The 18,311-nt window shown below is 40.2% G+C and overlaps 1 protein-coding gene across 1 annotated transcript in view; it reads right to left on the reverse strand.

The window, feature by feature from the left end:
• The window catches only part of OTOGL (otogelin like), a 1,110,282-nt gene that overhangs the window by 369,260 nt on the left and 722,711 nt on the right, over positions 1-18,311 (reverse strand). The window contains exons 26-28 of the mRNA XM_086931129.1: positions 10,688-10,807; positions 10,460-10,576; positions 2,870-3,026 (exon numbers count right to left, since the gene is read on the reverse strand). Coding sequence (XP_086787255.1) covers positions 2,870-3,026; positions 10,460-10,576; positions 10,688-10,807 — 394 coding nt within the window. The remainder of the gene's footprint in view (positions 1-2,869; positions 3,027-10,459; positions 10,577-10,687; positions 10,808-18,311) is intronic.

The raw sequence follows: 18,311 nt of genomic DNA on the forward strand, positions 1-18,311 counted from the left end.
TTAGCTTTCTTTCACATGAGCGGAAATCTGTTTCACTAATACAACTTTCTTGTTTTTTTATTAGATACAGCTCAGTACTACAGAGTTTGTTATGGCCTCTTTGTGACTTAAATTTGGGTCCTCTCAACCGTCTCCTTCCAAGATGACTGATGGCAAACGTGTAAGACCTTGCCTACCCGAGGCAGTGAAAATATGGTGACTTCTTGTGTGCTTCATTACATGGTTTCTAAGGACTGGTTGGGTGGCACAGTTGTGCAGTGAGAAGCTCAGCTACATGGCAGCACCCGAGCAGAGGTTTGGATCAACAACACTCATGTTTGGATACAGGCACTGCTGGTGTCACCCTTGGTATTGATGGCTGAACCCAGACCACTATATCTGAGTAGAAGACCGCAGCCCTCACAACATATCTGAAGCATCCTTCGTCATTTTGCACAGGTGTGTGATCCTCCTCCAGTGTGTGGGAGTGAAGTTGTGGTTGTCAGGACAGCATGGTGATTGGAGAGGTATATGCAACGGAGTGTCCAGATGAACTGTGGAGAGCCAATCTACCATCTTGCCAATTTTAATATTATATTTGATGTCCACAACCACTTTTGGGGTATAGGATCTGTTGTATTTACATACATAACCATGTCAACATAGAAACTGGAAATGCTACACTTTTTCTGGGTTTTGCATTTCAAAACAGATCTAAGCATACAGGTCATAGGTCTGTTGGCCTTTTTCTGCCATTATGTTTTCTTTCTATACTCTGATGAAAAGAAATCTGGCCTCTTGATTCTTTCATCATGATCTACTTCTTGAGTCAACGTGTTCTCTATTTTTCTCAAATAATGCACTTCCTGACGAAACAGATTTCTAGTTACTATGTATGTATATACTGGTTATTGGGGTGTCTTTGTTTGTTAATACGGATGTTAAACTCAACTGCCTTTGTATCCTCTCCGATTGAGTTACTGAGGTGCTATTTACAAATGAAAAGTCCGAAGGTGCTGCAAAATTCCTGGGATGGACTGGCGGTCCTGCAAAAAGCACCAATCAAGCTCGGCAGCTGGTACAGGAGCGCATCTTAGTATGCAAGCAGGGGTAGCAAATCACTTTATGAGAGTACACAACACTATTGGGAAAACATTATAATTGTCTGTGCAGAGCTTAGGGCAGCTTGGGATGCTAATGATAGGACAGCGGAGATTATATTTTAAAATATTAGCAAAACAATCGTGATGGCACTATGTGCATGTTTTCTGTTTTTTTTAACTTTTTAACATACATTTTTAATGTATTTACTGTGTAGTGTATTGCAAAGGTTTCAATAATCAAGTAATAAGATTACTAACTAAACATGGCAGGGATGAATGACTAGAAGCCATTAGGTGGCAGGACTCATGATTCTCGCAAAACAGGAAGGCTGTTATGGAACTCAGAGAATGAATTCATCACTGGTGTGTGTTCTAATCACCCAATCCAATTGTTAAAAGATGTAGATTGCGTGACCAGAAAATCTGCCACTTGTGAAGTCATCCTTTGAGCTGCATAACCCAGCTCTACTCTTTCTCGGTGATGTAGCCAGGGAGAAAGTAAGAGCTGACTGTTGGTTACCTGCCTCACTCTCCCTCTATAATGCAACATGACTCATGAAGCATCATACTGAATTGTCATTGCTATCAAAGATATAAATTGGGTTGCCTTGAAAACATTTGAATATATATTTCCCCTATAAGAGGTACTCATGAAGGCGTCAACAAAGGAGCAGAAACTGAACAAATGCCAACTCCAAATCATTGCCGAAATGCCATTTCTTGTTCTTCCCTTCTGAAATGATCATGTTCTGACCTGACGTAAAATTGATATGTCTTAGGGGAAAGAGAATATTGTGTGCAGCCACCTTACTTCTCAAAGATAGATATGAGATTGTTAAAAGCATAACGGTGTTGTACAAGTAGTCAATAAGAGGTTATCGGTGGACTTAAGTTGCTCAAGAACAAACGTGGATAGCTGCGCACCCATTGCAGGGGTCCTGCAGCCAGCAACAAGCAGAAGTTATAGTTTCTACATTGCAACCATTTGTAGTTGGTTGAATAATGCACGTCTGGGACTCGATCAGTCTGTGCCAGACAAGGTGTTGTTTCTAAGACTCACAAAAAAGCATCTTGTTTATCTGCATGTGGCACGAAATGCCCAAACACGTCCGTTTCACAATTACTATATCAGGGCACGCTTCACACTTATTCTAACTGCTCTGAACCTGCATTCAATGCAGGCTGGTTCAAAGCTATTACTTAGGGGAACATATTCAGATTTCACAGGAAGTGATCACCCTCTTCATCGAGAATGATGAACAAAATTAGCTATTTACAGATGTCAGGCCTGAGGCTATGAGAGACCACTGGAATCTTGAGAAAGCACAGAAGATGGAGCCGTTCAGTAAGAAATTGGACCTCCTGGATGTTGACATCCAAAGAAGGGGGTTAGGTCAAGAAAAGACTCCACTTGCTTACGTGCATGATAGAGGGAGGCTGATACTCAAGGTACATTTAACAACAAATGATCCCCAAAAGCTTTTTCCTCTGTATGTGATGAAGGGATATTTGCATCTAGCTGGCTTATTACATGTAGTCCCACAATAGGTAACAGTAAAGTTCTCACCCCCGAAAGGAGGTAATCAAATAAACTCAAAGCACTGAGAGGGAGCCAGGAATATTTAAAAGCAAGTTATCCGGGTTCCCTTTCCTGTACACGGAAATTCAGAATCAAAAGCACCTTTTTTTCAGATGCAAATTTAAACTTTCTATGCTCATTTCTTACACCGTGGCGTATTCAGTAGGTGTTTACAGTTCCATAATTTGGGCACCATTAACATACTCACGGCAGACATGAGGAGATCGCCAATGAACCGCGACGCCCTGCTGGCAGCATTTGTGAGCATACGCTGAAATACTCGTGCACAAACACTCACAATCCCCGCCAAGGTTACAGTTGCAAGTGTCTGTGTGGCAGTTTTTGACAAATGAGGTGACATCAATCTGTGAAAGAAAGAACGAAAAATTTCTATTTAAGATTATTTTTAAGTAGATCCAGTAATCTTACTTGTAGCTTGAGGGATATGAGGTAACAGCGCCAGATGAGACCAGATATATCCACAATATTGTCATATCCAGTGTCAATATGTTGATTGATAGCTTTCATTGGATTACAATATGACTGTTTCACAGATACCTGCCCTTGTCAAATTATGTTTTGTCAGTCAGTGATGTGCAGCAGGTGCATGAACAGCAAGTGGTAAAGGCACACTCAGTAAATGTTAACACAAGGTTAAAACAAGAGTTTCAATGTCCTTCTGCTGCTCAGCAAATAAGTGCAACTCTTCTGATTGACCATATTATTTATTAACACTATCTTTTTTTGCTTAAAATGGGTTAAGGCAGCAGGGGCTGTATTACAGAAAGTGCCAAATGGTCACATTGGGAATGTGCTTCCATTTTATGTGCCCCAGGGCACCTTGGAATAACAGAAGGGGGTGATAGACGCTTGTGCAGCCCTGTCCGTAATATAGAAAGTGCTGGCACACATGAAGCACAAGCGCTATCTCAGGAGGATGTTCCCTGATCTGAATGCTGCATACCAACATGCAAATCAGGATATATCTTTGCCTCTGTGTTGTATTAAGAACGTGGGTGCAAAAGTAAAGAAGCCGTCAGGAGGCACACTGCAAGTGCTCCACAAAAAGGTGGAGTACTGTCAGTGCATCCCCTGAGGGCAGTCACTAACTGCACCCACCTGCAAGGGGATCTCCAATTCCTCTAGAAAGTGCAGGCGGATGTCGCTTGCATTGTGTAACACAGAGCGGCTTTGATGCAGACCCTCTGAACTTCACTTAGATGTGCTTTCCCTGGGCGGAAAGAGTTTGCTGGCTGCCCTGAGGGCAGCGCATTCAACATAATCGGCCGCACTTTCCGTGTTTGCACAATGTGCACCTGTTTGAAGGTGCCCTGAGGCACAAACAAAGACAGTGTGCCCTTATTATAATATGGGCCCAGGTGTATTTTTTGTAAACACTACGCTATAATACCTCTTTGACTGTCAGGGAGTCTGTGCACTCCGGTGCTAGACAATTTATGCAATGTTTGCAAAACCTGGTACAAATACTGAAGGGGCACTACCCTTGACTTTTGTGCCTTGTGTCAATGACATATGAATATGTCATGATGGCATACTGAGCACACTTTTTATAATGCCTAAATTCATCAATAAGACAAGTCAAGAGTTATTCATCCTAGAGAAGGTGGGACTTTTGGCATTTTTCTTTGTGCAACTCGGAGCTCTGATGAATGTAAGATCACAAACGAGGCTGTTCATCAAATGAATACATTTAAATATAGGGAAACACAGTTGGCTCCACATAGAAGACAGAGAATGGTTACATTTTCAAATCATAAAGGTTAATCAAAGGTGAAACTTGTTTACAAATGCAAAATTATCAAATCAATGCATGAATGCCTTAGTCAATATAAAGTTCAATCAATCAAAATCGTATAATAGGAGGGCAAACTATTATAAATTTGCCTCAAATGAATATTACAGTAAAATCATTCTTCCCTTAAAGAGAGTACTCAAAATCTCCTACTCTGCGCTTCTCATTAAGTATAAGTGTTCTGGAAATATTCTGAAGGAGTTCTGAACTCTAAACTATTCTGCACTAGCTTACATCACACAATTCTAACATTTGCTACACCTACACATGGTTCTCATGAAATGCTCAAATCAGGTTAAAAGATATTGAAACAATCTCAAGTTTCTTTTTCCCAGGACCCTCCACAAAACAGCTTCCCAAAGCATCTTTCTAACATGCACTTATCTTCAACAAAACAAGATACATTAACCCTCCCTGTACTCTGCAGATGTACTGTTGCAACCAATTAGGGCATCCTCCAATAATCATGTAAAAGAAAATATTTCACACGTGAAGAAAATCAAAAGCAGATTGTGTTTGTTAATTGGAACTTTAGCTTTCTATAGAAACAAAATACACACTGTGACATGATCAAAATGGCAACCAGACGTTAGTCATTTTAAAGTAAAAGCCTACATCAGTTATGGTCAATCAAAGCATGAATAATACAAAGTTAATTGCATTTTTGTGTTTACAGGTTAATCTCGATGAACTGCTAAATGTTTAATATAAAAAAAACTTTCAAGACTACCATCCATGTTTTTTTTAAAGCCAAAGAATAATGCATGGCACCGGTCTTTCCCTTGAATCCTACTTTTGGTTAAATACATTTATTTAAACAAATACACATGAAAACATACCATGGCATCTGCCATATATGCAGATGCTCAGAGGATGTTTGCTGTTTATTACTGTTGTTGAGGGTGGGGAGAAGCAACACTCACTCAAGGCTTTGCTCTTTTGAGACATGGTATCTTCCCACTCTCAAGAATTAGGTTATGTAGCCTATTACACTATTCACATCTGCCTATATACTTTATGTGTGTGCGTGCATGTGTGGTGTGTGTGCACTCATGCGCTCGTGTGTGTGTATTGCCGGGCACTGACCTTATGAAAAAACATTTCTATACTTGTATTTTTGTTTCTCCTGATTATTTTCGAATATTCTCTTCTCAGGGGACGTTATGTTTCAATAGCGTTACAGCTCTTCTGCCTATACCAGTTCTTAAATGCCCTTGCCGTCATTATAGACCCATGCCCGAGGATATATGTTGATACCACGCATACTTTTAGCACGCATACCATTACCACGCAATTTTTACAATGCAGGACCCATTACCACGGATACCTTTACAACGCATTACACTACAACGCAGGTACTATTACAACGCATACCATTACAACGTAAGTATAGGTAAGTATAAAATATTTTAAAATAATGTAATTAATAATATTTTAATTAATTATATTATTTTTTTAAATTATTTTTTAAATATATATGTAAAAAATAGCCCTGTACCCCAAAATCCAAACCCAACCCTGAAACCTAAATACACCCCTGTACCCCAAAACCCAAACACAGCCCTGAAACCTAAAAATACCCCTGTACCCCAAAACCCAAACCCAGCCCTGAAACCTAAAAATACCCCTGTACCCCAAAACCCAAACCCAACCCTGAAACCTAAAAATACCCCTGTACCCCAAAACCCAAACCCAACCCTGAAACCTAAAAATACCCCTGTACCCCAAAACCCAAACCCAACCCTGAAACCTAAAAATACCCCTGTACCCCAAAACCCAAACCTGAAACCTAAAAATACCCCTGTACCCCAAAACCCAAACCCAGCCCTGAAACCTAAAAATACCCCTGTACCCCAAAACCCAAACCCAACCCTGAAACCAAAAAATACCCCTGTACCCCAAAACCCAAACCCAACCCTAAAACCTAAAAATACCCCTGTACCCCAAAACCCAAACCCAACCCTAAAACCTAAAAATACCCCTGTACCCCAAAACCCAAACACAACCCTAAAACCTAAAAATACCCCTGTACCCCAAAACCCAAACCCAACCCTAAAACCTAAAAATACCCCTGTACCCCAAAACCCAAACCCAACCCTAAAACCTAAAAATACCCCTGTACCCCGAAACCCAAACCCAATACCCCTTATAAATGTAATTTAAAAAAGATAAACTTACCTAAACTTACGTTGTAATGGTATGCGTTGTAATAGTACCTGCGTTGTAGAGTAATGCGTTGTAAAGGTATCCGTGGTAATGGGTCCTGCGTGGTAATAGATCCGTGGTAACAGTACTTCATGCTAAAAGTTGCGTGCTAACAGTTACATACCATGCCCGAAGCTCGGACCTAGAACTCGGGTTCTGGACCTTTAAACCCTGTCAGGAGACTATAATGCTTGATTATTTTCATGTAAAGTAAATCAAATTTAAACATTCTAGTACTAGTCAGTGTCTGTAATTAGCTGCCTATTACAGGGAACAGCTTCTACAATCTCTCCCTTCCACAGAAAGACAGAAAGGGCCAGATATAGATAGGCAAATACTGGTCGGTAACGGCCGAAATACTGTAATTTCGGCCGTTACTGACCGCTATTTGGAAAATGAGATGTAGGTGGGCATTTTACTGATTCAGTAATTTACCGAATCGGTATTTTAAGGAATCGGTAAATTACTGATTCCTTAAAATACAGAATCGGTATTTTACCGATTTTGCTATGTAGGGAGCACTCAAATGAGTGCTTTTCCCCTTTTAGGATTCATTCGTTATTTACCACCAACTACAAGTTGGTGGTAAATAATGAAAACCTCGGAAAAAGCATTTTTTTTGCTTTTCCAACAGTGCCATGTTGAAGACATACATGCCCTTAGGGCATGTATGGCTGCAACATGTGCACCCATACACAATTGAGGGGTGCAACAGGGTGTCAAAGTGACACCCTGCCACCCTTCAATGTTTCCCCCTTTTACCGAATCGGTAAATACCGGTTCGGTAATTGCCATCCATTCCTATGGGCCTCCAGGCTCATAGGAATGAATGGCAATTACCGAATCGGTATTTACCGATTCGGTAATTACCGAAACTTACCGATTCAGTAATTTTTTCGGTAAAATTACCTACTTCCCATTTGCCTGTTCTTAAATACCGAATCGGTATGATTTGGTATTTAAGAATCGGTAATCTGGGATTACCTACATGGGGCCCAAAGTGTTTCTCAGCAAAGCAAAGGATGTTTTTTAAATATTTTTCTACATACATGCAATACAATATAGATTTGCAAACAGCACTGCTGCATCTGAAGAGGCGTCCCCGCGCAGGCAGCTTCAAGGTGCACTAGGAGATTAGGTCAAGATCAGATGCTGAATACCTAACTATCAAACAGGTAAGCCTTTAGAAGTATAAGAAAGACTGATTCAGAGGGCGCAAAGTGGATGGTTGAAGGCATAGAGTTCCATAGTTTGGTGGATAATTGGGAAAAGGAACAACCGCCTCTTCTTGCCTTGCTGACCCTGGGAACATGTAGAGGTTTTTGTCCATTGGAGCGAAGTGCTCTCTCCTAATGGTAGTAAAACAATCTTTTTCTTAGGTAGCAGGGGCCTTTTTGATTGCACGGTCTGTAGGCAAATGTTAGGGCTTTTAATTTAATGCGGCTAATAATGGGCAGCCAATTAAGCATGCGCACAGAGGAGTCAGCTCGAATCTTCAAAATCAGCTGAGTTGCTGCATTTGAAATAATCTGCAGGTGGTGAAGCAAATAGGATGTTAGACCTAAGTATAGGCTGTTTGTGTTGTCTAGTTTTGATGTTACCAGAGTGTGAATTATGGATTTATGGCTTTCCTCCAGGATCAATTGGACCATCTTCCTTACCGATTTCAGCCTGAGGAAAACAGCTGGCATGCACAGCTCTAACCTGAGGTTCAAAGGATAGGTTGGAGTCAAATTTGACCCTAAGATTTCTTACCACTGATGAAGTATTTTACAAGCAATTACACGGAATAGTACAGTGTTTCACTTACTATTTTTAATAAACATTTCCTCGTTTGGAAAAAAAACAAGTTTTTCAAGATACCTCCCTCAAAATAAACATCTATGAAGTTTCTGGTGAAATGATGTAACCAGTTCTCAGGTTTAGTTATGTTACCAGAACTTCTAGTTGATACCATATACCTCAGTTTACTGTTATTTCTGAGCAATATAGTCTTATCGGAGGGCTCAACTCACACTGTAACACATGCCATGGCCATGTTCAATACACCTCTTGCCTGAAGCCAAGTTAAAAAAAGGTCTGCAGCAAAAAAATTGAAACACATGAATTATGTTGTGTATTGTACTTTGCTTACCATAACTGACAACTTTAAATGCATATGTTATGTGCTTGAATAGGGTGCCATGTGATTTCTTAAAATACCTTTATAGTGAACTGTGACCAATGACAATTTTGAGTAAGAAATGTAAATTTCCTTGGCAAAAGTTCAATACTATATAGAATAGATGACTACATTTTTTAAATGTACATGCATGTGGATGTCACAATTTGTTTCCAATAAATTATTTTAAAGGAAGGCAGTAAAGTGTGACCATTTTGACCCCTTTGGTATCTTTATACCTGATGTTCTTTTGAATTTTCATTCCAGAGCTATCTGAAGATACATGTAACTCAATTGAACCTTTTTTAATTAAGGATATCTAAATTATGTTTTTCTTTATATTTCAAATGATGCAGAGCAACATTCCATACATTTCTATACTTTTGTGCTACATTATGGGGTGGTAAAGTTGGGAGATGACAAATAAGAATCTCCCATCTGAACAGGAGTGGTTACAGAAAAATGCATTTCTTGAATATCACTTCTTTAGAAGCATTCTGAAACAACAATAACCAAGCATGGGATTTGACCCCTGTTTGAAACCAATACCAAGCATGGGATTTGAACCCATGTTTGCTACTGCCATATGTAAAATAGTTTCAATTTCAATTTCTATGCTTATTTTTCTCACTTTATACCTTGTCAGCGCAACACAAAACTCTTCCATGCCACTTCACAGCTCTCACTCACTTTTAAAAATTACAAGATCTGGTTTACAAACTTTTTGGTGCACTTTAGTGGTAGTAAGGCTTGTGAATTGCAGACCATATTCAGAGACTTGCAAAGGGTACTTACAATTGTCCCAAATACTATATTAGACTTTACATCATCATGACCTGTATGTTAGGGATGCAATAGGACATGTTAAAGGGTGGCCTATCCTGCTGAAGTAGCTAAACACTCACAAACGTTTAGTTTTCACTTAAATCACATAGGTTGTTATTCATTGTAGAGCAGTTTAGAAGACCACAGGTGCCTTTCCAGAGTGGGGAAAGAGGAGGTGGTTTCTGCACAGGAATAGCATGTAAATTGTCCCAACCATTCAGCATAAGAATGGCTAGGCAGATCTTCTAACCTCTGTAAAATCAGCATGAATACATGTTGCTAATTCAGTGTGGATTGTCAGTCGTATTTGAGGCAATTGTGTGAATCCCGCAAAAGTTGTAAATCAATTTCAAATGCATTAGTAATTCTAGTCAGGAAGAGCCTTGCAGTCAAGATTATCGTTCAGAAGGCGTCAGGACAGAATAGCTCATCAATTGTTATGGGGATTTTCTATCAATATTCTACCTAACCTGTTCCAAACAATGTGGATGTCTCTAACAGTCATAGAATGAAGTTCATTTCTTTGTGGAGCTAAGGATCCCTGATTTCTGTAAGCAAAGGTAAGTCTGATATATAGCCCCATTATCCCATCGATAATATTCATTGCATTCAATTCCCACTACCAGCAAGAAAATCGGACAGCTTATGCATTTTTATTTATAATTATGGACAAATGCTTATGACAGACGAATATAGGAAAGATGTTAACAAAATCTACTGAAAGTGTAGGCTGATTGCGATGCCTTAGTAGCAATCAATTAATGTCTTGCAGCCACTTTGACATTTCCACTTACCACATTACGGCAGAGAGCAAACACATCACTGTACAAAATAGAGCACTCCTTCTTTGCATAAGGGAACTTGCTCTGGTGCACCTCACAAGGCCTTATAGTCTCATTTGGGCTTCTACACTGTATAGGAGACAGTACAGGAAAATTTAGTTTTTACTTGACTCCATTTTTGTGCTAAAGCTCTTGCTTCTTCTGTACTTTGATACTGAAAAATATCCATACATAACGTACCTGCCCAATCGTCCAGCTTTCTCCAAACACCTGGGCACTTCTCACTTCCATATTACTCGATGTAGTCAGATCATTTGATGTGTATTTGTCAAAGTTCCCACACAAACCAGCCAACCTCCCCTGAAGGGTAAACGTATATCTTTTAAAGTACACCAATTTTAAAATGCAAAGCAACATAAGACTTAATGGCACATCTCACTTACAAAAAGTAAACTATATATTATCCATACATGTCTGCCAATTTCCTTTATTTACCTTAGTGCAGGGTTCAACATTACAGGATATAAGCAGGATATAGCCATACCATTGCTGGTACAGTGATGCAAAAGTTGGCTGATAGATATTTCCATGACAATAGAAATATACTGTGAAATCACTCGATGCTCGCTGTATTGTCCAACTGCATCTCTATGTCAAACATGCATTTTCGTACATTTCATAACGTTTGCACACAAATATCTCAACTATTAACTGAAATACGAAAACCTTAAATTGAAATTCAGATACAGTGATGAAAACTTAAGCATCATTATTGTTTGCCAGAAATCTGTAACCTTACATGCTGCACAACTAATACACTGAAGGAAAATGTGAATGTAACATGGACATAGTCAGGGGGGGCCTTAGGCATGTGCAAGCTGTACACCTTCACAGGGCGGCCAAACCCCAGGGGCCACCACGCCAATATATATCCTTAATATAATAATCCTCTGATGATGGATACATATTTGCGTGGCGTCCCCTGGAAGGGAATGTATTAATGATTCCGGGGCAAAGAGGCCACCGATTCTTTCTCTGTGGGTGGGCTGTGGGTCCGGGGCCCATGTCATGGCCCTGGCACTGCAGCCGTCTGTGCCAGTCCCTTACATCGTGTGTCACATTACCCTCCTCCTCCTAAAAATTATCGTTCTGAGATAAATTCGGAAGAGTAGGTGCAGCTGCAGGTACTAGTCATCTAACGCCTTTTCTGGACGTTTTATTAAAACATCTTCCTGAGCTCTGGGGGGCTCCGCCCCACCCGGACCCCTCTTCCGGGGCCCCCTACCTACGCTCCCTGCCCAGGGCCGCCATGAGCCTAGAACCGCCCCTGACACAGTACGCACTGCTATGCATATTAACCTTATTACTCCAACGGTTCTGGAGTACAGAAAATTGTATCATAGTCAATATTAGGAAATAATCATGTTTGTACAACTGCAGAGGCAATAGAATTCCTATTCACAATGAAAAACACTGAAAAGGCAATTACATTAGTGACACGAGTGCAGCAGTACAGCAGTATCAGTGTCGAATTGGAATAGAATAATGGAGAATTTTAAAACTGTATGTTTTTTCTTTTTTACTAGATTCGTATTATTTTCTCGTGATGTAAATTACAATGTGTTGTATGTTCATATGGGTTTGATTTCTAATTTTCACATGTGTACACAATCCCAAATGTTTCTGCCTAATATTATTAAGCTCAAAGGAACCAATTTATTAGTAAGGTGAAAGAGGGAGCAGTACTTATCACACCCAGTAAATACTCATACCCGAGAGTAGGCTGGTTACTGAGCACAGTAAATATGTCCTATTTTGAGTTTCCCACCTCAAAATGTAACATGCCAATTTGGTATTTACCTCCTCAAAATCTGCATGTCTTCCTTTTTGATTGAGCTTTTCTCCCCAACAGATTTTACCAGTGTGGAAATGGCTCGTTTTGCAGGGTCACCCCCAAACATTTTGCCTTCCTCCTCCTACATTTGGCTGAATTTATTTTTATTGGCCTTAGGACTCTGTGCACTATACCACTGCTAAGCAGTGTTAAATTGCATGTGCTCTGTTCTCTAAACATGGTAATATAGTCTCATACCCAAGTGGCATATTTAGTTTACTTATATGTTCCAAATACAGTGCACTACATGTGCCTAGGCCTGTGAATTAAACACTACTAGCGGACCTGCATCCATGAATGAGACACCCACTTAAGTAGCCCTTTAAACATGCCTCAGGCCTGCCATTGCAGAGCCTGTGTGTGCACATTCATCTGCCACTTTGACCTAACAGAATAAACCTTTTGCCAGGCCCAAACTTTCCTTATTAACCCTGGGTTAGGCTCTGAACACCCCATGGGGCAGGGTGCAATGTATTAAAAATTAGGACATGTACACTTACGTTTTACATGTCCTGGTAGTGAAAAAATCTTAAATTTGTTTGTCTCCACTGCGAGGCTTATATCTCCTATAGGATAACATTGGGATGACATTTATTACATTTTATGTGTGTAATTTCCAAATGGGAAGCTATAACTTGATCGAGTTTGGTGTCTCTGAAATAATTATTTAAAATGCTAACTTGTGGTGTGTTCTCACTGTTTTACTGTTTGAAGAGTTACACATATACTTTACACATTGCCACTATGTTAAGTCTGAATGCTCTGTGCCAAGCTACGTAAGGGAGGAGCACGGGTTAATTTGGGGTTTGCTTGTGCTTTACCCTGAAAAGAATTGTTGTTGCTGCTTGAACAGGGCCTACACTTCAGTCAACCAGCAACCCTAATTCTTACAACCAGGTTTTATAATGGGAAAACAGTGTGGTGAGACAATTGACACACATCAGGAAATTTCAATACATCTGCAAAATATGATTTGTGCGGTGGGAGAATGTAATTTCCTACTCATATTCAGTGTCTAAATTGGAATTCAGAAATATTGATTCAAAACCTAAGTGCTGGATTTCAATAAGATTAACTTTCACTCAAATCATAGATTGAGTGAGTTTATAACACATCATATAATTTTTCCCAAGCATTCACAACTTTATTTTACATATTATATTTTACATTGTTACATTGTTATAAATTGCAATTCTTCCTAGGACAGCTGTCAGTGCAGTCCAGAGAAGAAACAGCAGTGGAGACATGGAGATCTCTGGATAGTGGTGAAACCAACTTTAGAATATTTAGAACAAATCCAGGATCATTTTCTAAGCCAAAGGGTAGGAAAGTAAAGCTGGTATTTGTAAGTGACATAGTTTGAAATGGTAATGGAGGGTGAGGGGAAATGAAGGTGTAAGAAACTGGGTATTGGTTGAGGGGGTAAAAACCCTACTCAAGCACCAACCAGAATTCCTGTCAAGGTGAACCACAAGGTCACTAAATTAACCTGTGCTTAGCCCTCTGGTAGTTTGGCATAAAAGCAGTCAGGCTTACCTTAGAGGCAATGTGTACAATATTTATACAGTACACAAACAGTAATAACGTGAAAACACAGCACAAGAAAAACCCCAAACCAATTCAGAAAAATCCCAAAATGTTATTAAATAAAATCACACCAAAACAAGTTGAATCCAATCATCAGAACCGGAGTTAGAAAGTTTAGTTCAAAATAGCAACTGCAAGCAGAAAGGGCCAACTGATTGTATCTGACCAGAATGGACCGGACAAAGTCACAAATTCAGGTCAACCCCTGGGAGCTGTACCTTATGTCCTTGGTGAGAGGTCTGCACAGCATGTGCTCTCAGGGGCTTTGTGTTGTAACTGTGCAGTTAGGCGTTGTGGAGCTCAGCGGCGACTCCAATAAAGCTTGCAGCTGTACGGCAAGGCTTTGCAGGGCTGTGCGTCACTCAGCATTATTTCAGATGAAGCTTTCAGATGTGTGGCAAGGCTTGAGGGGGGCTTTGTGTCACTCAGTGTAGGTTCCAATGAAGCTTTCAGCTGTGCGGCGATGCTTTGCAGGGCTTTATGTCACTTCCCACCAGTTTGGATGGAACGTTTGGTTAGTCAAAGAGGAGTTCTCTCTGATGCCAGCCAAGGGGCCAGGACATGTGGAGGCTCCTTTTTGGGGATCAAGGATTCAATCCATCAGAGGCCAGAAGGTCCGGTTGAAGGTTCAGGAAGGTCCAGTGCAGCAGGTCAGCTGGGAAGTTGCAGGGTGGCCTCTGGCGCTTGTTGAGTCCCTGTCACTCAGAACAGGAGCTGAACCAAATGATCCTTGTAGTCAACTGAGGTTACCTTCGAATGAAGGAATCTGTTCAGTCTTTCTCCTCATAGAGAAGGGCTGGCCTTAAGCAGCATGACTGCCCTCTGGGGAACAAGGCAGGCCTCAAGCAGCAGGGCAGCCATCTGTGGAGCAAGGCAGGCCTCAAGCAACAGGCCATCCTCTGGTAGCGGCAGAGCAGTCCTCTGAGGAAAAAGGCAGGCATCAAGCAGCAGGGTAGAGCTCTGAGAGATAAGGCAGGCCTCGTGCAGCAGGGCAGACCTCTGCGACACAAGGCAGGCCTCAGCACAAGGGCTATTCTCTGAGGAACAAGGTAGTCCCTCTGTAATGACCACAGGTTCAAAAGTGTAGTAAATAGTGGCTCTTGAGGTCTAATAGTTGTTCTTGGTGCCAGTCTTTAAAGCGAGAGAATTCTCTGTACTATCTCCATATCTGGTTACGGTAAGCTCTTTCTTTCCCCTGTCGAGGCTCCAAGACGTCTTGGGTGACATAAACTGGTGTCAGGTTCCTTTGAGTGCGATGGAGGAAAGCCCCCTGAAATGTAAGTGGGGCTCTATTCCTAACCATCCAGGTAGGATTGTTCATCCTGCCCACACCCAATCCTCTTTGTCTCACTGTCTGGCAGGAATACACTAACCCTAACAACACAGCAATTCATAGTCATGTGACTAAGGATACTGGCAGAAGGTACAAATGTTTGGGAGAAGAAAATGCCAACTTATTAAAAAGTGGCATTTTAAGAATTGGGACTTAAAATCTGACTTCAACATTAAATTACATTTCATTTGAGTCTAACCAGCATATTTCTATCAAATGTAATCACTCATTAAACATAATAAGGTAACCCCTTGACAGTCAATATGAAAAATGACTTTACGAGTTTTTCACTGTCTGTACATGTAAACCGTAAGTACACATGTTTTAATTTATAAATACCAAGCACCTTGCTGGATGAGCCTTTAGGACTACCTCGGGGGTATCATATGTATTAGAAAGGCAGGTTTATTTTGCCAGGTCAAAATGGCAGTTTAAAACTGCACCACAGGCTACAGTTGTAGGTAAGAGATATGGTTCTTAAGGCTACTTTAGTAGGTGGCACAATGTGTGCTACAGGCCCGCTAGTAGCATTTGATTTACAGGTCCTGGGTACATGTAGTACTATTAACTAGGGACTTACAAGTAAATTAAATGTGTCAATTAGACATAAGTCAATTTTACTATGTTTTAATGAAAGAAAACATGCACTTTAGTAATGGTAAGCAATGGTAAACTGAACGGAGTGCTAATGCCAACAAACTTGAATTCATAAAAGCATGAGGAGTGAAGACAAAAGGTTTTGGGGGGGTTGACCCAGAGGAAAGGGCCAAGACTAACAGAATGAGCTGTCACATGGCCCATGGGGACATTGTTGTTTTCTTTCTAAGTTAGCATGAGCACACTGCAGCCTGCCTGCTGCTTTGCACGCGTTATTGGGCAGCTTTATTTTTTCAATAACTTTTTTGGCTGTTTTCACATGAGAACCTGTCGTTGTGTTCACTCTCAGGAGGTTCCTGGGATTTTGATTGAATATTGTGAGCAAGTCGAACAACAATGCCCCTTGTTATTTTGTTCTGGCCAGGCCTTAGCCCTTAGACAAAACATAGTGATGCAGCTGTTGTTTGGGCAACATACTTTGGTTTAATTAGAATACAAAAATAGGTAGCACACACTTGGAGAGGGACCTTTCCAGGGAGAAGAGCAAGACAGCACCTATGGTGTAGGTTTACTCTCTAAAGGCTAAGGTATGGGTGCTTCTGACAAAGCCCAGAGATATTCTACTACATAATAATACTGCTTCTTAGCAAGGGAAGGCAGGTTAGGCTCTATTATCTTTTCATGAGGACATCTCCCTTCATGATATTTGGACTAGCTGCTATGCTGACTGTATTTGTACTACGTATTTTCCTGCTTGTTGTGGCATGTCTATTGCATGTTAGGGCATGATAGTGTAAGTAAATATGTTAAACTTTTTCGTGTCTCTGTCAGATCTTATTGTGGACAAGTGCAAGAGAGTGAGCAAAAGGGTGTGTTTTGTTACCACGATTCCTGAGAGATCTGTGAGAGTTGTGTTCTGGGGTATCTAATCATTTGGTTCTCTGTGAGTGAGTATAGGAGCAAGTGAGACATTATAGCTAGTCGATACTAAGGTGGTAGGATGACTTAGTCCCTATACACCAAGGTCCTATAATCCTACGCATAATTCTGTTTTGGGGCAGAATCCCAGCAACAGAGCAGTAGACAGTAAGTAAACAAAACAAAGGACACTTAAATGGTGGAGAGGCTGGGAAACTTGCACTGGTATATAAAGACAGTGCTTGGGAGGAGCTATAAAGGATATTTTACTATATACATATATATATATATATATATATATATATATATATATATATATATATATATATATATATATATTCACAGAAAAAACCATAGGTTATAGACCATATATAGTTAGGAATTTGCATTTACAAAACCTTGAAAATTCACTGAAAAAACCATAGGTTATAGACCATATATAGTTAGGGATTAGCATTTAAAAAACCTTATTTTATTTGCACAAAACCATTGAAATTCCATATATAGTTAGTTGCACTAACTATATATCGCGGACCCGCAATCCACTGCTAATGATGTCACATATTACATCATTCATGACATGGTCAGTGACATCACTGATGACATCAGTGATGACATCTCAAATGACATCACTGATGACATCACTGATGACATCTCAAATGACATCACTGATGACATCACTGACATCTCATTTGACATTACTGATTACATCACTGATGATATCATTTATGTGATAATACATCTTCAGACTCTAATATAACCTTAGATACACTCAGTGTAAACAGGCACTCACAGACTGTCACTCATCCATGGAGTTACTCACACACCTAGTCAGTCATGCAAAGAATCAATCACACCTCCATTTCCTCAACTATACAGTTATACACACCTTACTTATTCAAACATATACTAACACATATTTACTCTCTTATACAATCCTTGATACAAGTTCACAATGATTCATACAGCCACTCTCACATTCACTGGCTCTTATGTTCAGTTATTTATATATGTCAACTCTCACATGGAGTGTGTTTTACATATGTACTTACTTTGACATGTAGAACTGAGATATCCATTCACTCACCAATACACTCATGCACACAGTCAACTGTCCATACAGCTGTTTCTACATGCACTTTTGAACCCATACACCTAGGGAATCAACTGCTCACACATCTATGCACAGAGTTATACACCTCCCAGCCACCCACACACATACTCAGTCTCCCATACAAATACTTGGGCAACCATTCAATAACCCATATAGTTACTGATATAGCTACTGATTTAAACATGCAGCAGTTTACAGAAGAACATAAATAATGATTGCCAAATTAAGACACTTTAATCACTAACCCATGCACTCAGTGAGACACATTTAATCATTCTCTCATACAGTCAGTCATGCACCTACTAAATCCTTCATCCAGACACTTATACATCCACTCATTCTTCAATATGTAAGACATATTTTAACTTTACAGAAACATACAGTCACTGGGTGTTGTCATCAGTGATGTCATCAGTGATGT

The sequence above is a fragment of the Lissotriton vulgaris genome, chromosome 1_1 (assembly GCF_964263255.1).
Source record: "Lissotriton vulgaris chromosome 1_1, aLisVul1.2, whole genome shotgun sequence".
Classification (NCBI taxonomy): Eukaryota; Metazoa; Chordata; class Amphibia; order Caudata; family Salamandridae; genus Lissotriton; species Lissotriton vulgaris.